Source organism: Macaca mulatta, chromosome 15 (assembly GCF_049350105.2).
Source record: "Macaca mulatta isolate MMU2019108-1 chromosome 15, T2T-MMU8v2.0, whole genome shotgun sequence".
NCBI classification, from domain to species: domain Eukaryota; kingdom Metazoa; phylum Chordata; class Mammalia; order Primates; family Cercopithecidae; genus Macaca; species Macaca mulatta.
Window position 1 is genome coordinate 5044598 of NC_133420.1, and position 22066 is coordinate 5066663.

At 57.5% G+C, this 22066-nt stretch overlaps 1 protein-coding gene and 1 pseudogene across 50 annotated transcripts in view; both read left to right on the forward strand.

The window, feature by feature from the left end:
- Positions 1-22066, forward strand: part of EXD3 (exonuclease 3'-5' domain containing 3) — a 117782-nt gene that overhangs the window by 19830 nt on the left and 75886 nt on the right. For 23 of the 50 annotated variants that reach the window (XM_028834534.2, XM_077966812.1, XM_077966836.1 and 20 more), the window contains exon 2: positions 12248-12349. Coding sequence is in view for 27 of the 50 variants with exons in the window: in XM_077966812.1 (XP_077822938.1) it covers positions 12295-12349 (55 nt within the window). In the remaining 23 variants the exon portion in view is untranslated. Of the gene's footprint in view, positions 1-4872; positions 4996-12247; positions 12350-12868; positions 14084-22066 lie in introns of all 50 variants that reach the window. The other 27 variants (XR_013405207.1, XR_013405208.1, XR_013405209.1 and 24 more) reach the window with 2 other exon arrangements.
- LOC144334869 (uncharacterized) lies at positions 14120-15124 on the forward strand (annotated as a pseudogene).

Genomic DNA, 22066 nt, shown 5'->3' on the forward strand with positions numbered 1-22066 from the left:
AAACCAACAATAAAGAGAAATGGTGGCTTAAAAAGTGGGAGCTGTGCCTGAGCCTTCTGCCTCTCGGCCCAGAGCCTGGCATTTCTTGAACCATGAGACATAAAGTTTATTGTTGAGAGCCTGAGAAACTGCGGATGCTGGGGATGGGTGAGTGGCCTGCGACAGCCACCCTGGGCTCCGTCTGCAGCTCTGCAAATCCTTGGGCCACGGACACCAGGACGAGCCTAGGCGAGAGGACGTTGTACATGAGTCCAGGACCTGTGTGGGGGGCCCACCCTGCCCCCATTGGTACTGTGGTCCGGGGGTCCCCAAGGAGCAGCCGGGGGGAAGCAGCGGGGATTGGGGCTCTGTCCCCTGCTCAGGCCCCGGGTACCCACTGCCTTCCCCCAAGGGTGCTGGCCCAGCATCCCTGTGGGTCAGAGCCCACTGTGCCGGCCCCCAGTGCAGTTTGGAGGTCCAAGGGTGGGACATGTGGATGTGCAGGGCTCCCAAGCAGGCTCTTTGGACACCCGCTGACAGAGGCCCTGGGAATTTGGAAATGGCCACTGGCTCACCTGTGGGACAGCACTGTGTCCCCTCTCAGCACCCGGATCACCTGTCGAGAGTGTGTGGCCCCTCCCCCGCACCTGGGAGGGCTGGGCCACAGCTCTGAGGGACAGGCAGAGGCTGAGACAGATGAGGTGGCACCAGGAGCGAGGAGGAGACAGGAGTGGCCAGGAGGGGACTGTGGCTTTTAGTGATTTTTTTTTTTTTTTGAGATGGAGTTTTGCTCTTTTTGCCCAGGCTGGAGTGCAATGGCGTGATCTCGGCTCACCGCAACCTCTGCCTCCTGGGTTCAAGCAATTCTCCTGCCTCAGCCTCCCGAGTAGCTGGCATTACAGGCATGCGCCACCACACCCAGCTAATTTTGTATTTTTAGTAGAGATGGGGTTTCTCCATGTTGGTTAGGCTGGTCTCGAACTCCTGACCTCAGGTGATCCTCCGGCCTCGGCTTCCCAAAGTGCTGGGATTACAGGCGTGAGCCACTGTGCCCGGCTGGCTTTTAGTGATGTTTTTGCATGATTTTTCAGAATTTGCAAATGTAGTTTTCCAAATATTGTATTACATAAATAATTGCCTTTATAGGCAGCCAAAAGGCAATAAAAAGCAAATAAAAATGGAGAGTGGTAGAGTGAGGAGACTGGGACGAGACCTGCTTTGATCCTGGCTGAGCTCGGTTTTCTCATCCGGGAGATGGACATGCCTCTTTCATGGAGGTGGAGAGAATAGTGTGCAGAGTCCCCGTGGGCGCCCAGACCCTTCCCCGAGAGCTGGCGTGGGGAGCCTCTGCCTCTTTTGGGGGAAGGATCTGTGATATGCTGTGGGCTGAGTTGTTTCCCTCCAATTGCCATGTTGAAGCCCTAGGCCCCATGTCACTGTATTTGGAGATGGGGTCTTTGCAGAGGTGAAATGAAGTTGTTGGGGTAGGCCCTAATCCAGTAGGACTGGTGTCGCCATAAGAAGGGGAGATCAGGACACAGACACACATGGGGGTACCCGTGAGGACCCAGGGAGGAGACCCAGGGAGTGGGGCCCACCTTCCCCACCCAGTGTCAGAGCTGCAGCCTCGGGACAGTGAGGACACACGTCCCTGTCGCTCGCACCCTGTGGTGCTTTGTACGGCCCTGGAAGACACTCCACATCCTTCGGGGTCTGTGCAGAGATGGCATGGGGGTGTGACTGCCCCCGCTGGGACCCACCTCCATCCCACAGGTCTGTCTTTCCCTTCATTTCCTGGTGAAAAGCCCAGGCCGGGGCATTCACGGTTCTGGGCATGGTGGAGAGGGCCTTCTGAGAAGGCAGCGACCCCCTTTCTGGAGCCTTTGGAGGCTGGCGGTGGGCTCTGCATGTCTGGGTCCGCCCTGCTGGGAGGAGCCCTAACACCCTGGATCTCAGGCCTGCTGGTCCATCTCCCCTAAGGCCAATTAAGGTGACAGCAAAAGAATTAAAAAGGCAAAATCCCTTAGGGGCAAAGAGAATGGGAGGGGCAAAAACTTGGGGGCTCAGGAATGGAGGCCCAGGTTCCCTGGGTACGGGGGTTTGGAGGGCTGAAACCGGGACCTGGGGCAGCCTTCATGGGGTGCTGCCAGACCCTGCGGCCCTCACCCTTGGAGACCCTGGGCCAGGGTGTTCTGAGTGCCGCTGCAGCTGGGCTGAGGGTGGGGAGGGCTGCAGAGGAGTGGGGTCTGCAGCTCCCTGCCCGTGCCCCCAAACCCGGTGGCTGGCAGGTGCGGCTGGGAGGACTTTTTCCTGGACAGACCGTCCTGGGGGAGACGCGGTCAGGTCTGCATCTTCCAGGGCCCCTTGGGTCACTCACTGCGGGGTCCCACTCCTGGGGTGCCTCCAACTCATTTCCAAGCAGACGACTAGCGCCTCACTCTCAGATACGCATCGCAGTCCCCACACTGCCATGGAGAGGAGAGGGATCAGCGCCAGGGACCCTGCACGAAATGAGCCAAGCCGAGCCACGGGGTCTCCCGAGGTGGGTGATATGGTTTGGCTGTGTCCTCACCCACATCTCAACTTGAATTGTATCTCCCAGAATTCCCACCTGTTGTGGGAGGGACCCAGGGGGCAGTAATTGAATCATGGGAGCTGGTCTTTCCCGTGCTATTCTCATGGTAGTGAATAAGACTTACGAGATCTGATGGGTTTATCAGTGGTTTCCACTTTTGGTTTCTCCTCATTTTCTCTTGCCGCCACCGTGTAAGAAGTGCCTTTCGCTTTCCACCATGATTCTGAGGCCTCCCCAGCCATGTGGAACTGTGAGTTCAATTAAACTTGTTTTTATGCCCAATCTCAGGTATGTCTTTATCAGTGGCGTGAAAACAGGCTAATACAGTACATTGGTATTGGTACCAGTAGAGTGGAGTATTGCTGAAAAGATACCCAAAAATGTGGAAGTGACTTGGAACTGGGTAACAGGCAGAGGTTGGAACAGTTTGGAGGGTCAGAAGACAAGATGTGGGAAAGTTTGGAACCTCCTAGAGACTTGTTGAATGGCATTGACAAAAATGCTGATAGTGATATGAACAATAAGGTCCAGGCTGAGGTGGTCTCAGAGGGAGATGGGGAACTTGTTGGGAACTGGAGCAAAGGTGACTCTTGTTATCTTTTAGCAAAGAGACTAGACTAGCGGCATTTTGTCCCTGTCCTAGAGATTTATGGAACTCTGACCTTGAGAGAGATGTGATTTAGGGTATCTGGAGGAAGAAATTTCTAAGCAGCAAAGCATTCAAAAAGTGACTTGGATGCTGTTAAAAGCATTCTGGGACTGGGCGCAATGGCTGTCACCTGTAATCCCAACATTTTGGGAGGCTGAGGCGGACGGATCACGAGGTCAGGAGTTCAGGACCAACCTGACCAATATGATGAAACCACGTCTCTACTAAAAATACAAAAATTAGCCGGGCATGGTGGCACACACCTGTAATCCCAGCTACTCAGGAGGCTGAAGCAGGAGAATCACTTGAACCAGGGAGGCAGAGGTTGCAGTGAGCCGAGATCACACCATTGCATTCCAGCCTGGTGATAGAGCAGGACTCCATCTCAAAAACAAAACAAAAAAAGCATTCTGTTTAAAAAGGGAAACAGCGTAAAAATTCAGAAAATGTGCAACCTGGTGATGCAGTAGAAAAGAATAAGCAATTTTTTGAGGAGAAATTCAAGCCAGCTGCAGAAATTTGCATAAGTAGCAAGGAGGCTAATGTTCATCCCCAAGACCGTGGGGAAAATGTCTCCAGGTCATGTCAGAGACTTTCATGACAACCCTTCCCATCACAGGCCTGGAGGCCCAGGAGGAAAAAGTGGTTTTGTGGGCCAGGCCCGGGGTCTCTGTGCTATGTGCAGTCTAGGGACTTGGAACCCTGTGTCCTAGCCACTCCAGCCATGGCTGAAAGGGGCCAACATAGAACTCGGGCTGTGGCTTCAGAGGGTGGAAGCCCAAAACCTTGGCAGCTTCCATGTGGTGTTGAGCCAGTGGGTCCACAAAAGTCAGGAACTGAGGTTTGGGAACCTCTGCCTAGATTTCAGAAGATGTATGGAAATGCCTAAATGTCCAGGCAAAAGTTTGTTGCAGGGGTGGGGCCCTCATGGAGAACCTCTGCTAGGGGAGTACAGAAAGGAAATGGGTGGGGGCTGGATGTGGTGGCTAACGCCTGTAATCCCAGCACTTTGGGATGCCAAGGCAGGCAGATCACAAGGTCAGGAGATCAAGACCATCCTGGCTAACATGGTGAAATCCCCTCTCTACTAAAAATACAAAAAAATTTAGTTGGGCGTGGTGGCAGCGCCTGTAGTCCCAGCTACTCAGGAGACTGAGGCAGGAGAATGGTGTGAACCTGGGAGGTAGAGCTTGCAGTGAGCTGAGATCACGCCACTGCACTCCAGCCTGGGCAACAGAGCGAGACGCCGTCTAAAAAAAATGGGAAATGGGTGGGAGCCCCCACACAGCATCCCTACTGGGACACTGCCTAGTGGAGCTGTGAGAAGAGGGCCATTGTCATCCAGATGCCTGAATGGTAGATCCACTGACAGTCTGCACCGTGTGCCTGGAAAAGCAGCAGACACTCAACACCAGCCCATGAAAGCAGCTGGGAGGGAGGCTGTACCCTGCAGAGCCACAGGGGCAGAGCTGCCCAAGACCAAGGAAACCCACCTCTTGCATCAGCATGACCTGGATGCGAGACCTGGAGTCATGGGAGATCATTTTGGAGCTTTAAAATTTGACTGCCCTGCTGGATTTCGGACTTGCTCGGGCCCTGTAACCCCTTGGTTTTGTCTAATTTCTCCCATTTGGAACAGGTTTTTTGGTTTTGTTTTTTTTTTTTTCAGATGGCGTTTCCTTCTTGTTGCCCAGGCTGGAGTGCAATGGCACAATCTCGGCTCACCTCAACCTCCGCCTCCCAGATTCAAGCAATTCTCAAGCCTCCGCCTCCCAAGTAGCTGGGATTACAGGCATGTACCACACCCGGCTAATTTTGTATTTTTAGTAGAGATGGGGTTTCTACATGTTGGTAAAGCTGGTCTCAAACCCCCGACCTCAGGTGATCTGCCCGCCTCAGCCTCCCAAAGTGCTGGAATTACAGGAATGAGCCACTGTGCCCAGCCCAGAACGGAATTTACCGAATACTTGTACCCTCATTGTATCTAGGAAGTAACTAGCTTGCTTTTGATTTTACAGGCTCATAGGTGGAAGGGACTTACCTTGTCTCAGATTAGACTTTGGACTGTGGACTTTTGGGTTAATGCTGAAATAAGTTGAGACTTTATGGGACTGTTGGGAAGGCATGATTGGTTTTGAAATGTGAGGACATGAGATTTGGAGGGGTCAGGAGTGGAATGATAACGGTTTGGCCAGGTCCCCACCCAAATCTCAAATGGAATTGTATCTCCCAGAATTCCCCTTGTGGGAGGGACCCAGTGGGAAGGAATTGAATCATGGGGGCCAGTTTTTCCCTTTCTTTTCTTGTGATAGTGAATAAGTCTCATGAGATCTGATGGGTTTATCAGGGGTTTCCGCTTTTGCTTCTTCCTCATTTTCTCTCTCTGTTTTTTTGAGATGGAGTTCTGCTCTGTCACCCAGGCTGGAGTGCATAATCTTAGCTCACTGCAACCCCTGTTCCCGGGTTCAAGTGATTCTCCTGCCTCCGCCTCCCGAGTAGCTGGGAGGCACTGCCACCACGCCTGGCTACTTTTTTTTTTTTTTTTTTTTTTTGAGACGGAGTCTCGCTCTATGGCCTAGGCTGGAGTGCAGCGGCATGATCTTGGCTCACTGCAAGCTCCGTCTCCCGGGTTCTTGCCATTCTCCTGCTTCAGCCTCCCGAGTAGCTGGGACTACAGGAGCCCGCCACCTCGCCTGGCTAATTCTTTGTATTTTTAGTAGAGACGGGGTTTCACTGTGTTAGCCAGGATGGTCTCAATCTTCTGACCTCGTGATCTGCCCGCCTCGGCCTCCCAAAGTGCTGGGATTACAGGCGTGAGCCACCGTGCCTGGCTGCTTTTGTATTTTTAGTGAAGACAGGGTTTCACCATGTTGGCCAGGCTGGTCATGAACTCCTGACCTCAGGTGATCTGCCCGCCTCAGCCTTCCAAAGTGCTGACATTACAGGAGTGAGCCACTGTACCTGGCCCTCATTTTCTCTCGCCACCACCATGTAAGAAGTGCCTTTTGCCTCCCACCATGATTCTGAAGCCTCTCTAACCATGTGGAACTATAAGTCCAATTAAACCTCTTTTTGTCCCCACTTTCAGGTATGTCTTTATCAGCAGCGTGAAAATGAACTAATAACGGGGGTAGGAGGAGAAGCCAGGAATGAGAGAGGAGACCCTCAGAAAAAGCGTCAGAAAACCAGAACTCATGGATAGGATCAAATTTGTAAGAGCAGAAATGAGCCATTCAATGAGAGGGTTGCAAAATAAAGTTCAGGAAATCTCCCAAAAAGGCAGAGGAGGAAAGATGAGAACACAGAGTTAGTCCCAGGAAGTGTAAGTTCTAAACAGCAGGAGTTCCCGAGGACAGAACCGAGGGCGTGGAGGGCAGGACACAATCGGGAAGCCACATTCAAAAGGGTAGCCATGGAGCCCCCAGGGGACCACGCCACGTCCATCCTGCTGGGATCTGGCCACGGCCCCGGGGCCTCCCCAGAAGACGCTGGCACTTGAGTCAGGGGGCATCAGATTTCTCAGCAACCCCTGAGGCTAGAAGACAGCAGAGGGGCATTACCATGACCATCAGGAGAATGACCCCTGCCTCACAGCCACGCATAGCCAGGCTTCCAGTGGAGCTGCGGTGTGCGTGTGTCACGGGACATAGATGCATGTGTGTCACAGGGATGTCGGTGCCCACATGTCACAGGGACAGTCTATGTGTGTCATGGGGATGTAGGTGCGCACGTGTTATGAGGATATTGTTGCACGTGTGTCACGGGGACAGTGTGCGTGTGTGACAGGGACATGGTTGCCTGTGTGCCATGGGGACATCTGTGTGCCTGTGTCACGGAGATGTTGCCTGTGTGTCTTGGGGACGCAGTTGCTTGTGTGTCACGGGGACATGGTTGCCTGTGTGTCTTGGGGATGTGGTTGCCTGTGTGTCATGGGGATGTGGTTGCCTGTGTGTCTTGGGGACGTGGTTGCTTGTGTGTCATGGGGACGTGGTTGTGTGTGCATCTTGGGGACGTGGTTGCGTGTGTGTCATGGGGACATGGTTGTGTGTCTTGGGGATGCAGTTGCCTGTGTATCTTGGGGACGTGGTTGCCTGTGTGTCACGGGGACGTGATTGCCTGTGTGTCTCGGGGACGTGGTTGCCTGTGTGTCTTGGGGACATGGTTGCCTGTGTGTCACGGGGACATGGTTGCCTGTGTGTCACAGGGACATGGTTGCTTGTGTGTCTTGGGGACGTGGTTGCCTGTGTGTCATGGGGACGTGGTTGTGTGTCTTGGGGACGTGGTTGCCTGTGTGTCTTGGGGACGTGGTTGTGTGTCAGGGACACGGTTGCGTGTGTGTCATGGGGACGTGGTTGCCTGTGTGTCTTGGGGACGTGGTTGTGTGTCTTGGGGACGTGGTTGCCTGTGTGTCTTGGGGAGTTGGGTGCACATGGTCATGGGGACATTCTCAGACAAGCAAAGGGCTACTCAGTGCTCCTCCCTTGCGGTTCTGCCTGAGATGCTCCTGGAAAATGTGCTCCCGTAGAACTAGGAGTGAACTTCGGGGAGCACAGGGGACAAGAGGGAAGGGAGTCCCGGGTGAGCAGGGCTTCAGTGCAGCCGTCCAGATGGAGGCAGGCAGAGGCTGGGGAACGGCTGTCTCCACGAAGCGTGTGAACCGCACAGCCAGGTGTGCAGTGCTGCGGGGGGGCCATTCACCAGGGGAACGGAGGACGCTTGGCTGTGGGCCGTGGAGCCACAGTTCATTTCCCCCTCGTTCTTTCAATCTGGTCCTTCTTGATCTGTTTTCAGATTCACCGACTCATCTGCCATCTGTCGGCTGTCAAGCACAGTCAGTGAGTCAAACACATTTCAGTGATTACACTTTTTATTGCAGAGTTTCCATTTAGTTCTTTTATGTAGTTTCACATAATCTTCATTTATCTCTCTCCTTTTACTCATTAAAACCATATTTTTAAAATTTTATTCATGGTTTTTTGGGGTTTTCTTGAGACAGGATCTCACTCTGTCACCCAGGTTGGAAGGCAGTGGTGTGATCTCGGCTCTCTGCAGCCTTGATCTCTGGGGCTCAAGCGACTCTTCTGCCTCAGCTCCCTGAGTAGCAGGAACCACAGGCACAAGCCACCACACCCGGCTACTTTTTAGTTTTTTTGTGCAGAGTTTCACCGTGTTGCGTAGGATGGTCTCAAACTCCTGGGCTCAAGTGATCCTCCCGCCCCAGCCTCCCAAATTGCGCCTGGCCTCCTTGAACTTTTTGAAGATGTTTTCTGTTCATTCCATGAACACAGTTGCAATCATTGTGTTAAAGTCTTTGCCAACACCAATAACGTTGAGGCCTCCCTCAAAGCTGCTTTCTGTTCTCTGTTTTTTTGTGTTTTTCTGCTTGTTTATGGGTCGGATTTCCTTGTTTCTTTTTCGGTCTTGTGATTTTTATTATGCACTGAGTTTTGTGAATTATCCATTGTGGAAACTCTGGATTGAGGTATCGTCCTCTGAAGAGCATTGCGTTTTGCTCCTGTGGGCTGTTCAGCTTCTGGCTGAGTCCCTTGAATGTGGGGTTGTGTCTTGACATTTTGTCCTGGGCTCTTCAGAGAGCCCAGGGCCTTTCTCAACCCTCCTAAGTTGGGTCTGGGTGAGACTCGACCCCCACCCAGAGGCCGTCCTTCTCTGGCTTTTGCGGGTTTGGTCTGGATCTGTCCTCCGGCTTTCGCGGGTTTAGTCTGGATCTGTCCTCTGGCTTTCGCGGGTTTAATCTGGATCTGTCCTCTGGCTTTCGCGGGTCTCGTCTGGATCTGTCCTCCGGCTTTTGCGGGTTTAGTCTGGATCTGTCCTCCGGCTTTCATGGGTTTGGTCTGGATCTGTCCTCTGGCTTTCATGGGTTTAGTCTGGATCTGTCCTCTGGCTTTCATGGGTTTAGTCTGGATCTGTCCTCTGGCTTTCACGGGTTTATTCTGGATCTGTCCTCCGGCTTTCGCAGATTTGGTCTGGATCTGTCCTCTGGCTTTCGCAGGTTTAGTCTGGATCTGTCCTCCGGCTTTCGCAGGTTTGGTCTGGATCTGTCCTCTGGCTTTCACGGGTCTCGTCTGGATCTGTCCTCCGGCTTTCGCGGGTTTAGTCTGGATCTGTCCTCCGGCTTTCGCGGGTCTCGTCTGGATCTGTCCTCCGGCTTTCGTAGGTTTAGTCTGGATCTGTCCTCTGGCTTTCGCAGGTTTGGTCTGGATCTGTCCTCTGGCTTTCGCGGGTCTCGTCTGGATCTGTCCTCCGGCTTTCGCGGGTTTAGTCTGGATCTGTCCTCCGGCTTTCGCGGGTCTCGTCTGGATCTGTCCTCCGGCTTTCGCGGGTTTAGTCTGGATCTGTCCTCCGGCTTTCATGGGTTTGGTCTGGATCTGTCCTCCGGCTTTCGTGGGTTTAGTCTGGATCTGTCCTCTGGCTTTCGCGGGTCTCGTCTGGATCTGTCCTCCGGCTTTCGCGGGTTTAGTCTGGATCTGTCCTCCGGCTTTCGCAGGTTTGGTCTGGATCTGTCCTCTGGCTTTTGCGGGTTTAGTCTGGATCTGTCCTCCGGCTTTCGCAGGTTTGGTCTGGATCTGTCCTCTGGCTTTCGCGGGTTTAGTCTGGATCTGTCCTCTGGCTTTCGCGGGTTTAGTCTGGATCTGTCCTCCGGCTTTCGCGGGTCTCGTCTGGATCTGTCCTCCGGCTTTCGTGGGTTTAGTCTGGATCTGTCCTCTGGCTTTCATGGGTTTGGTCTGGATCTGGTGGGAGGCTCTGGAGCAGGCCTTCCTCTCAGCGTGGTCTTCGACTGTAGCTGTTCTGGTGCTGGTTGTGTTTTGATGTGGTCCTTCCTCTGGGCTGGGCTGGACTGCAGTGTGTCAGGTGCTATGTGGCCTCTGGTATCTCCACTGTATTCTCAGCCTTGGGGCCATGGGTCCTGGGAGGCTTGGGGGTTCTCCTGCCCCCACACTTGCTGTCCCAGCAGCCCCTCCTGCCGGTGTGTGACCCCCAGCAGCCCCCTCGGCGTGGTGGGACTCTGTGCCCAGCCCGGGCTCCAGCGTGGGGAGCAGCTGTCCTGGGGCCGCCTTGGGCACGGCTCTGCTGTCGGGAAACGGAGCCTCACACTGCCTGTTGTCCGTAAACTGGTTTCCTAAGATGTATCATCGGGGTTTACATCGTTTGCAGTGGGAGAGCAGCAGTCCCTCCCCCACGGCAGAGCAGAGTCTGGAGCAGCCCGCGTGAGAAAGGAAAAGCCATCCTAACCTTCCTTGTGACACGGCTGGGAATGGTGTTGACGTGGCTACGATCGGCCTCTGTCAGTCCTGAGTCCACAGACGATGTCCACGTAACTTGGTTTAGGAGGTTGTGTTGTTGTGTGTTTAGGGGTGTGTGTTGGCCCGCAGGTAAGACAGATTCTCACCCTGCCTGGGCTGAGCTGGTTGGTAATGTGTAAAACTGAAGGCCAAGACGTGACTATGCCGCCTGTGACTGAGACACACACAGTCGGTCTTCCCGGGAATGGCCGCTGTGAGGGCTGCCTGGGGGAGGGCCGCGCAGCTCTCTCCTGCACGCCTGTGTTAGGATTCGGAGTTCTCGTGCTGAGCTTTGTGTAACTGCTGGGGGTGATTCAAACTAAAGCTATACAGTCGAAGAAAGCCTTTTTTTTTTTTTTTTTTTTGAGACGGAGTCTGACTCTGTCGCCCAGCCTGGAGTGCAGTGGCCGGATCTCAGCTCACTGCAAGCTCAGCCTCCCGGGTTCACGCCATTCTCCTGCCTCAGCCTCCCGAGTAGCTGGGACTACAGGCATCCACCACCACACCCGGCTAGTTTTTTGTATTTTTTTTTTTTTAGTAGAGACGGGGTTTCACCGGGTTAGCCAGGATGGTCTCGATCTCCTGACTTCGTGATGCACCCGTCTCGGCCTCCCAAAGTGCTGGGATTACAGGCTTGAGCCACCGCGCCCGAAGAAAGCCTTTTTATGCAATTAGCCGGGCATGGTGGCGGCACCTGTAGTCCCAGCTACTCGGGAGGCTGAGACAGAAGAATGGCTTGAACCCGGGAGGCGGAGCTTGCAGTGAGCCGAGATCGCGCCACTCACTCCAGCCTGGGCGACAGAGCGAGACTTGAGCCACAGCGCCCGAAGAAAGCTTTTGTGTGCAGCCTTGCGTAAGCAGATTGAAGGAAAAGGGTAACCCTCGTAAGGCTAGACAGGGGTTTTGCATCAAAAACACTCCCAGGGAACGGGTGCAGTGTCTCACACCTGTAGTCCCAGCACCTCAGGAGGCTGAGGCAGGCGGATCACCTGAGATCAGGAGTTCGAGACCAGCCTGACTGACATGGTGAAACCCTGTCTCCACTAAAAATATAAAAATTAGCCGGGCACGATGGCGCATGCCTGTAATCCAGATACTGGGGAGACCGAGGCAGGAGAATCACTTGAACCCGAGAGGCAGAGGTTGCAGTGAACCAAGATCGCCCCACTGTACCCCAGCCTGGGCATCGCAGAGAGACTCTGTCTCAAAAAGAAAAAAAAAGAAAAAAAACCTCTCTGAGGGAGGCTGAGGTCTGCCTGGGATGAGAGCTGTCAGCAGCTGCCTAGATTCTAACGGAGCCGTGTGCTGGGTCGGCCTTGAGGGCGTCGCTCCCAGGTCCCTGGTCCTGCAGGTGGAGGAGAGCTTCTCTCTCCCGTGTGGCTCCCTCCGGGGCAGGACACACAGCCTGAGGGGGCCATGGCAAGGGGAGTCATGCTGTCCTCAAGAATAGGCCCCTCTGCCCGCCCGTGTGGGTTTGTCTACTGTGCCCCCCGGGGCCCTCCCATCCCCTGCCCTCCCTGCTGAAAGCTGGGGCGGTTTGGCGGGGAACTGGATGCAGGGTCCAAACTTGGCAGCCGTCACGCCAGCTGGGAGAGGAGTGTGGAGCTGCCCGCTGTGCTCAGCGACTGGGGGCCCCGGGCACCAGGTCCCTCCACCACCTCCAGGGGCTGCGGGCGTGGGCTCCACGGGCTGCCTGTTGGAGGGGGCTCTTCATTCAGGGGCCCCACCTGATTGTTTCTGCAGATCCTCGTTCCTAGCTGCCTGCCAGCGTCCTCGGCCCGGCCCTGAGGATGGACCCAGGAGACCCCACTGGTGACCCCGCCACTGGTGAGCGCCGCTGCACGGGTGAGTCTGAGCCTGATGGTGCCGAGTCTCCCTGGGGCTGTCGGGGGAGGTGCGTGGGGGTGCACGGGGGTGGTGGTGCCCACTCTGTACTCAGTGACGAGGGCCAGGCCGCTGGACCCTAGCTGCAGGCCTCTACAGTGTCCACAGCTTGGGACCCTGTGAGTCCGGAGGCCCTGCTGTGAACTCTGTCCTCGGCGTTCAAGACAGGCCGCCTCCTTGGACCCCAGCGTGGGTGGCCTGGCGCCAGGCCTGTGACAGCATCCGGGGGAGGTGGCGGGGACCGTGCAGCCGCTCAGGGCTGGTCGCAGAGGTGGGAGCTCTGGTCCCCTCTGTCCCTCGGGGTGCCAGGCAGAGGGCCCGAAACCCCCTTGGGTGCTCAGCGCCGCCTCCCGGGGTTCAGGGAACCCACAGCCTCTTGGGTCTCGGGCGGTTCCGTGGTGGCCTTCAGTGTTCCTAGTTTTTTACACTAAGCCTTTTTTCATCCCTTGGAGTCAAGAAGAACATCTGCCCTCCCAGCAGCTTTTTCAGGTTAAAAAAGAGAAATGAGAGGCGCCTTCCCCTGTGGGCAGAGCCAGGGAGGTGAGAGGGGCCTTCCCCTGTGGGCAGAGCCAGGGAGGTGAGAGGGGCCTTCCCCTGTGGGCAGAGCCAGGGAGGTGAGAGGGGCCTTCCCCTGTGGGCAGAGCCAGGGAGGTGAGAGGGGCCTTCCCCTGTGGGCAGAGCCAGGGAGGCTGCATCCCCGCTCAGCTCAGCTGCCCCGGCAGGTTCAGCGCTTAAGAGAAACAGCCCGAGGGGAGGTGCAGCCTCCCTCCCTCCTGTTCCTACAAATCAAGACCCTGCAAGTTGAAGACTGGGCCAGGGTTTGGGAGACAGAGGCTGGGAGGCAGTGGAGGCTGCCTAGTGCCTGGGGTGTCAGCCCGAGCCTCAGACTGCTCTCTGTGCCGGGGACAGGCCGGGGCGGGAAGCCTCCTGGGAGGGGCTCGGCCCCCATGGGAGCTGTCCAGGGCCCTGTCTTTGTGGGCAGGGGGTGGGAAGGGGGCCTGGGACCCCTTCATGTCCTTCACCCTGCAGTCCTTGTAAACAGCAGTGAGCGCTGTCAGGCCCTGGCCCGGCTGCCTCGCCCTGGGCTGCGGACCCCCCGTTTGTTGTGGGTTTACTGCCTTTTCACTCACCGCCCCCCGGCCTCTGCCCAGGCCCACCCTACACACGCCCTGCCTGGCAGCCCCTCCATGGGGCAGGGCCATGGCCCTCTCCCCTGTGAAAGCCCCGCTCCCATGTGGCAGCAGCCGAGGCTCTCTGCCTCAGTTTCCCTATCCCATGCAGCTGCCTCCTTGGGCCTCAGACCACTCCAGGGACTTCCTCTCCTGTGTTCCCAGTGGGTGCTGAGGGCTGTGGGGCACCTCCAGGCACATCGCCTTCCCTGACGTATTCAGGTCACTGTGTCCGGGGGGAGGGGCCGCCTCTGAGCTGGGCGGGGGTTGGCGTGGATGCGGCCCCCTCAGCAGGCACAACCCTGGCTGTCCTGTGGGGCCGTGACCACGCACCTGTCCCTCGGGACGGGCCCAGACCCCTCACCCTTCCGTTCATCCACCGCCTCCTCCAAAGCCATCTGCAGGCCCTGGGCCTGCACCTCTGTGGGATGAGGCCCTGTTACCGCCGCTGGAGACCACCCTCGGGGCCGGGGAGCGCATGGGACCCTGGCTTTGCCTCAGCACAGAGCTGACTCTCCCTGCACAGGTACCCAAGGGCTTCTACAGCCTTTTCTCCACCTAAGCAGAGTGGGATGTCTTCAAAGTGCAACCCCCAGCTAGCAGGGTCCCTGGAACAGCCTCAGTGCCCCCTGGAACACTAATGGCCCTCCCTGGAACAGACAGGCCCCCCCAGAACAGACACAGAGCCCTCTGGAATAGCCTCAGCGCTCCCTGGAGGAGACACGGTGCCCCCTGGAACAGACATGGCCCCCCCAGAACAGACACGGCGCCCCCTGGAATATGCTCGGTGCCCCCTGGAACAGCCTGGTGCTCCCTGGAACAGACATGGTGCCCCCTAGAACAGCCTAGTGCTCCCCCTGGAACAGCTTTGGCGCCCTTTGGAGCCGACACGGTGCCCTCTGGAACAGCCTCGGCGCTCTCTGGGACAGGCTGGCGCTTCCTGGAATGGCCACATCCCCCCGTCCCTCCTGTGCCGCTTTAGGCACCTGCCCTTATGTGGTCAGTGTCCAGCTCTGTCAACAAGGCCAGCCCCACAAGAGGCCCCAGCTCAGCCCTCCCCAGCGGGCTCCTCTACTCGGGCTCTGGATCAGCTTCTTTTTTTTTTTTTTTTTTTTTGAGACGGAGTCTTGCTGTGTCGCCCAGGCTGGAGTGCAGTGGCCGGATCTCAGCTCATTGCAAGCTCCGCCTCCCGGGTTTTTACGCCATTCTCCTGCCTCAGCCTCCCGAGTAGCTGGGACTACAGGCGCCCACCACCTCGCCCAGCTAGTTTTTTGTATTTTTTAGTAGAGACGGGGTTTCACTGTGTTAGCCAGGATGGTCTCGAACTCCTGACGTCGTGATCCGCCTGTCTCGGCCTCCCAAAGTGCTGGGATTACAGGCTTGAGCCACTGCGCCCGGCCTGGATCAGCTTCTTCGCGGGAGGTGTCCTGGCCCCCGTGCTGGCCCAGCCTCGCTGTCTGGACACCTGTCCGCGCCACCCTGGTCACCGAGGAGGACATCCGTGTCTGTGGCCCCTGGGACCCTGCCCCCGAAAACAGCCAGGCCTGGGTTTGTCCTTTTAGGTAGAGTGCCTGGTCCGGGTCATTGGAGGAGCATCCACGTGGCCACATCTGGAGAGGCCCTCCCACGCTGGGTCAGGAGGCGTCATCAGGGGGCAGGAAAAGGGGGCTGAGCTCCTGTTCCTCTCTCCCTCCCCCGAGGCCAAGAAACATTCTCCATCCGAATGTCCACGGTGATCACAGATTCCTCCTAAAACTTCAGCCTTGGCTGGGCGCGTGGCTCACGCCTGTAATCCCAGCACTTTGGGAGGCCAAGGCGGGCGGATCACGAGGTCAGAAGATAGAGACCATCCTGGCCAACACGGTGAAACTCCATCTCTACTAAAAATATAAAAATTAGCCGGACGTCGTGGCGGGCACCTGTAGTCCCAGCTACTTGGGAGACTGAGGCAGGAGAATTGCTTGAACCCAGGAGGCAGAGGTTACAGTGAGCTGAGATTGTGCCACTGCACTCTAGCCTGGGGGACAGAGCGAGACTCCATCTCAAAAAAAAAAACAAACAAAAAACTTCAGCTTTTGCATGAGCAGGCACAGCTGAGGTCAGAAAAGCCATGTTGCCCACGTCCACCTGGTTCGGGGGTTTCCAGGCAGCGCTTGAGCCTTCTCTGGGAAATTCAGAGTCCCACAGACGGCATTAAACTGTGGCTCAGCACCAGGGCTGGCAGGCGGTGGGGTGGGGGCGGGGAGGCCAGCCCTCTGGCAGATGCAGCAGCTCCAGGAAGCCTGCCGGCCTGGGTTCCCTTTCCCTCCACATCCGCCGCTCCTCCCTGTCTTGCTGGGCTCTGAACAATGGGAGCCTCCAAGGCTGAGGCTGCCCTGGCTTCCCAGAGGAGGTCCCTGTGCTACAGCTTGGCCTGCTGGGGTGCCTGGGGCTGGGGACATGGCCAGCTTCACATCTGGTGTCCACACTCCAGACAGGGGCTCCTCAGCACCCGCCCAGTGTGGACACGGCGGTGAACAGGGCAAGGCCCACAGGAGAGGCCGCTTTTCCTATGAAGCTCCGTGATGAGCGCGTGCCGCTCTCGTAATGCACAGTGAACGTGCAGGTTCCTGGAGACTCCTCCCTCTCAGAGGCCTCGCTGGTGGGCTGTGGCTGTGGGTGGACGTGGGGACACTTGAGGAAGGGCGGCGGCCGAGGCCCTGCTGGGAGGAGGGGAAGGAGAAGCTGCCGTGGCCGCCCTGCCCCTCTCCACGCTGAGCAGGCCGCCCCTGCCCCACCACGGGTGCCCCAGAGGTGTGGGCACCAGATCCGCCTCCAGGACCCTGGGGACGGGCTTGTCCCAGTCCCACGACCAGGTCACAGGCACTTTCTGGCAGCCTCTTGGCCACCCTCACTGTGTCCTCGCCCCCTGCCCTCAGCGTCCACTGGCCTTGAGCTGGCCAGGAGGCTCCTGGGCCTTTCTCTGCTTGGCTGCACTAAAGGAGGCTGAGCTGGCCTGCCCCGGCGCCTGCCCCGGCCCAGCTGGCAGTGGGGGTGGCTGCAGAGCCAAACCTTGGGCTGTGACATCAGGGTGACATGAGGGAGACAAGAGGGAGGTCACCGCTGGCCTCATAAAACCGTGAAAACGCCCTCCCACACCTGCCAGTAGAGAGGGTTCGTCCTCACTGTGTGGCCGGGCCCCGCTTCCTAACCTGTTTTCTCATCTGAATGATGATTCTAGCACCAATACTGGGCCTCATTTCTGTGTGAATATTGAAGGAGTTAATTTATGTAAAACCACCCAGAGCATACTGTTATCTTTTTAGTTTTTATTTATTTGTGTAATTTTATTTATTTATTTATTTTATTTTTTTTTTTTTTGGAGACAGAGTCTTGCTCTGTCACCCAGGCTGGAGTGCAGCGGCATGATCTTGGCTCACTGCAACCTCCGCCCTCCAGGTTCACGCCATTCTCCTGCCTCAGCCTCCTGAGTAGCTGGGACTACCGGCGCCCGCCACCACGCCCGGCTAATTTTTTTTATTTTTAGTACAGACGGGGTTTCACCGTGTTAGCCAGGATGGTCTCAATCTCTTGACCTTATGATCTGCCCACCTCGGCCTCCCAAAGTGCTGGGATTACAGGCGTGAGCCACCACGCCTGGCCTTTTTTTTTTTTTTGAGAGTCTCGCTCTGTCGCCCAGGATGGAGTGCAGTGGCACGACCTTGGCTCACTACAACCTCCACCTCCCAGGCTCAAGCAATTCTCCTGCCTCAGCCTCCTGAGTAGCTGGGATTACAGGCACCCGCCACCATGCTTGGGTAATTTTTGTATTTTTAGTAGAGATGGGGTTTTGTCATGTTGGCCAGGCTGGTCTCAAACGCCTGACCTCAAGTGATCTGCCCACCTTGGCCTCCCAAAGTGCTGGGATTACAGGCGTGAGCCACCGCGCCCAGTCTGTTACTTTTTAAAAATAGGCATTTCATCTTCCAAGATTTCTGTTGTAGTTAGGATGTTTTCTTTTTTTTTTTTACTTTTTTTTTTTTTTTGAGACGGAGTCTCGCTCTGTCGCCCAGGCTGGAGTGCAGTGGCGCGATCTCGGCTCACTGCAAGCTCCACCTCCCGGGTTCACGCCATTCTCCTGCCTCAGCCTCCCGAGTAGCTGGGACTACAGGCGCCCGCCACCGCGCCCGGCTAATTTTTTTTGTATTTTTAGTAGAGACAGGGTTTCACTGTGGTCTCGATCTCCTGACCTTGTGATCCGCCCGCCTTGGCCTCCCAAAGTGCTGGGATTACAGGCTTGAGCCACCGAGGATGTTTTCTTCAGCAGATTTTCTGACCTGCGGTTGCAGAATGAAATTTGGGGATCTCTCTGTCCCTCTCTGTGTGGCATCCACCTGGCTCCGAGCGTCCCAGCTCCTCACCGGCCTCACTGTCCCTCTCTGTCCCTCTCTGTCCCTCTCGCTCCGAGCGTCCCAGCTCCTCACCGGCCTCCCTGTCCCTCTCTGTCCCTCTCGCTCTGAGCGTCCCAGCTCCTCACCGGCCTCCCTGTCCCTCTCTGTCCCTCTCACTCCGAGCGTCCCAGCTCCTCCATGTCCTCACTGTCCCTCTCCGAGTGGCGTCTACCGCATGCCCCCTGGGCTGGTACCGCCCTTTCCCTCTCTGCCTCCCTGTGGGGTCCACAGTAGTGAACAGTGGGCTCTCCCCGTCATCCCGCCTTCCCAGCCAGAGGCAGCCTGGGCTGAGGCTGGGTCAGTTCTGTCTCCAAGGCCCTCGGCTTCATGGATGAGGCAAGTGAGTGGGACTGAGAGTGAGGGACCCGTGACCCATGAGAGACGGTGCTGTGCTGCAGGCCACTGTGTTGCAGGCCACTGTGTTGATAGCGCGAGGGCCTCCGTGCCAGATGCTGGACCTTCGGGAGCCCCTTCACCTCACTCCCCAGACGCGGGCGGTCCTCTGCAGTGAGCCGAGGTGGAGGGCACACACTGCCCGCCAGGCTTGGGCTCTCCTTGGGCTCTCCTTGCTGTCTCCGTCCTTATCATGTCCCTCGCCCTGCCTGCAGCTGAGCACAGGCAGATGTGGGTGGAATCTGAGACCAGAGACAGTTGGGCTGGAGGGGGTGGCCCCGTCTCAGCTGCCGCCGGAGGCCAGAAGGCCACCAGGACACAGACTCGCGGCAGAAGGACGGAGGTCCCAGTGCATGTTGGGTGGGTATGGCCTCTCGGGACATGCCTGTGGGAGGTGCTGTGGGGTCTCTGAGGGGAGCTGAGGCCGTGGGCTGGCCCTTTCTGCTGTCCGTGGGCGGTCAGAGGACTGACCCAGCGGGGCGCTGATAGCAGGTGCCCGGACCCGTGGGCATGTAGGTCGCCACAGCACGTGGGGTCTGGTCTGGGCGGCCGGGCTCTTCTGTGCTCAGTGCTGTGGGGTCTGATGCTGCTGGCAGGTGTGGGACGGCCTTGGAGACGAGCCGTGTGAGCTTTGTGACCCAGGCCCCAAGAGGAGAGCTGGCTGTGGGAGAGAGCCACTCGGGGGCGTTGTGAAGACCACGTGTCACAGACTTCCTGCCCGGAGGCCGGGTGTCCCCTGCCAGCATCCACTGTCTGACGTCCACTGGTGGTGTCCACTGCCCAGCATCCACTGCCCAGTGTCCCCTGCCCGGCGTCTGCTGCTGGGGTCGGCCTCAGTTCCTGGGGCTTCTGTGCTCCCAACCCTGTGGATAAAAAGCCCCCTGTGTTTCTCACCCCCGCTTTATGGCAGCGTGCCGGGAATAACAGAGCCTTTGGTGCCATCCACTCCGCAGCCCACAGTTTCCTGGAGTGCGTCTGTGTCTCAGGGCGAAGGCAGCCCCGTTAGCCGAGTGCTGTTTGGAGGAAGTGGCGTCCCTGTGTTCTGCCCGTCCTGTATTCCCGCAACAATCCATCTTCCCGTCGGCTGGGACAGGGGTGTCAGCTGGAAACTGTCCTGGGGACAGGTGGTGGAGCCGTCCTGGCCGCCTCTGCCTGGGCACCCTCAGGCCAACCCCACAGAGTTCTGAGCCCTCCCAGGCATGTTTTGGGGAGGGTGGCTGGGGGGGAAGCCAGTGCGGGCACCGGGCACCGGTGCTGGGCAGGGGCCATGATTCAGCCCCCCAGGGAGAAGTGGCCCAGCTCTTGGATGTGAATCCACGTTCGGGGGACTGTGGGACTTTTATTCTTGAGCTTGAGTTTCTTTTATGTGTCCTCCTGATACACAGCTGCCCCATTCTGCCCCAACCCACACGCTTCCAGGAGGCTGGTCCGGGGTCAGGGGTCAGCCTCCTGGCCAGGGCCATCTGTCTCAGCGTCCCAGACCTGCCTGTCTGCAGGTCCCAGGCATCGGTGCGCCGCTGAGGAACTTGGTGAACTCTGTGAACTTGGGCCTGGGTGTGGAGGTGGGGGCCAGAGGCCACCCGCGGAGCTCCGGCCGAACGTCCACGCTGGGGACCAAAGGCCTCCAGAAGCCACCGCAGGAGGAGGCGACCTCAGGGAGGGCTGGCTGGGGCTTCTGGGGCCGGACAGCGGGTCTGGGAGGTCCCTCGGTGTCAGCGCCAAGCCCCACCCATCCTTCTCAGACCCCATGCCCCTGCGTGGTATCCCTGAGTTGGGGTGCGTGGGGTGCTGTGTACTGAGCGGGGTGTGTCCCCCAGGTCCCTCCCAGGCACCCTGTCCTCTCACTGCTGAGCCCCGGAGCTCACAGGGCTCGCTTGTCTTCTTCGTTCAGACAGAAGCCGCCCCTGGACATCCTGTTTTTCTTCTGTTGTACGAACAGGAAGCCAGCGATTGTGTGAGATGAGTGTCAGCATGGCCGTGTCCGAGCCCGGCATGGCAGAGACTTGTCCGGCTACACCTGCCGCAGGTCCCTCCAGCTCTGGCCCGAGAGACTCGGGGCTCCCCGGGGCTCCCCAGTCGCATGGGCTGTAAGCACCATGTGTGCACGGCTGGCCCTGGAACGGCCGGGGCAGGCACCGTGAAGTGTCCATTGTGCACCGGCCATGGCCTGGAAGGAGATCCAGGCGGTCACTGCCCTGGGACTCAGTGTCAAGGCCACAGTGAAGTGACGGGGGCAGAAGGGCAGGGGCCAGGTGCCAGGCAGGGAGCAGTGGCTGGGGGCCAAGCACAGAACAGGGGCGCTGAGAGGGCCAGGCAAGGAGTAGGGGCACTGAGGGGTCCAGGCACAGAGCAGGGGCACTGAGGGGGCCAGGCAGGGAGCAGGGGTGCTGAGGGGACTCCCGGGCAGGCTACTAGGTGCTCAGGAAGCAGCCTCAGGCCCAAGGGGCAGGGTCCGGGTCACTTGGAGGGTGGAAGCTGGGAGGGTGTGGTAGGCCCTGGCTTTGACTTTCAAGGCCGGGGGCCACGGTGGCGTCCACAAAGAAGTGGCCTGGCCCACCCCATGTTTCTGTAGGATCCTAGGGCTGTGCTGTGCTGCGGGGCTGGGCGTTGTCTGTGGGCACAGTGTGGAGGCAGGGAGGCCCCTGGGAAGCCGGAGTGGCCCAGGTCGGTGGGAGGTGGGAGAGGAGACCCTGGGCAGACCCTGCCCTCCTGGAGGGCAGAACCAGCAGGACCTGAGCAGGGGCGAAGACCAGCAACACTGACTGGGGAGGGGAGAGGCTGACATCACCAGCTTCCCACCTGGAAAGGTGGGTCTCGATTCAGTAAAACTTAAAGAGAATAATAAGGACACGCTGCTTATTGAAGGATGGACTGATTGACAGGTTCTCACTCTGTCCCCCAGGCTGGAGGGCAGTGGCAAAATCAGGGCTCACTGCAGCCTCAACCTCCCAGGCTCCAGCCATGCTCCCACCCCAGCCTCCCGAGTGGCTGGGACCTCAGACGTGCCACCATACCCAGCTACTTTTATTTATGTATTTGGGTAGAGATGGGGTCTTGCTGTATTGCCCAGGCTGGTCTCAAACTCCAGGGCTCAAGCAAACCACCCCCCTCAGCCTCCCAATGTGCTGGGATGACAGGCGTGAGCCACCGCACCCAGCTTCACCTGCCTTTAAAAACGTGAAATACACATAACATGAAATTTACCATTTTAACCACTTTCCTGTGTACATTCAGTGACATTAAGTGCATTCACGTGGCTGCAGAGCCGCCACCACCGTCCACCTGCAGAACTTTCTCATCTCACACATCTGAAGCTCTGCTTTAAAAGAAAATCTGGGTTGGGCACGGTGGCTCACGCCTGTCATCCCAGCACTTCGGGAGGCTGAGGTGGACGGACCAACTGAGCTTAGGAGTTTGAGACCAGCCTGGCCAACGTGGTGAAAACCCGTCTCTACTGAAAATACAAAAATTAGCCGGGTGTGGTGGTGGCCGGCGCCTGTAATCCCAGCTGCTCGGGAGGCTGAGGCAGGAGAATCACTTGAACCCGGGAGGCGGAGGTTGCAGTGAGCCGAGATTGCGCCACTGCACTCCAGCCCGGGCGATAGAGTGAGACTCCATCTCTAAATAAAATATTAAATAACATAAAATAAAAGTCTGTTTTGTTTATTGTGAAGCGTAGCCCACAT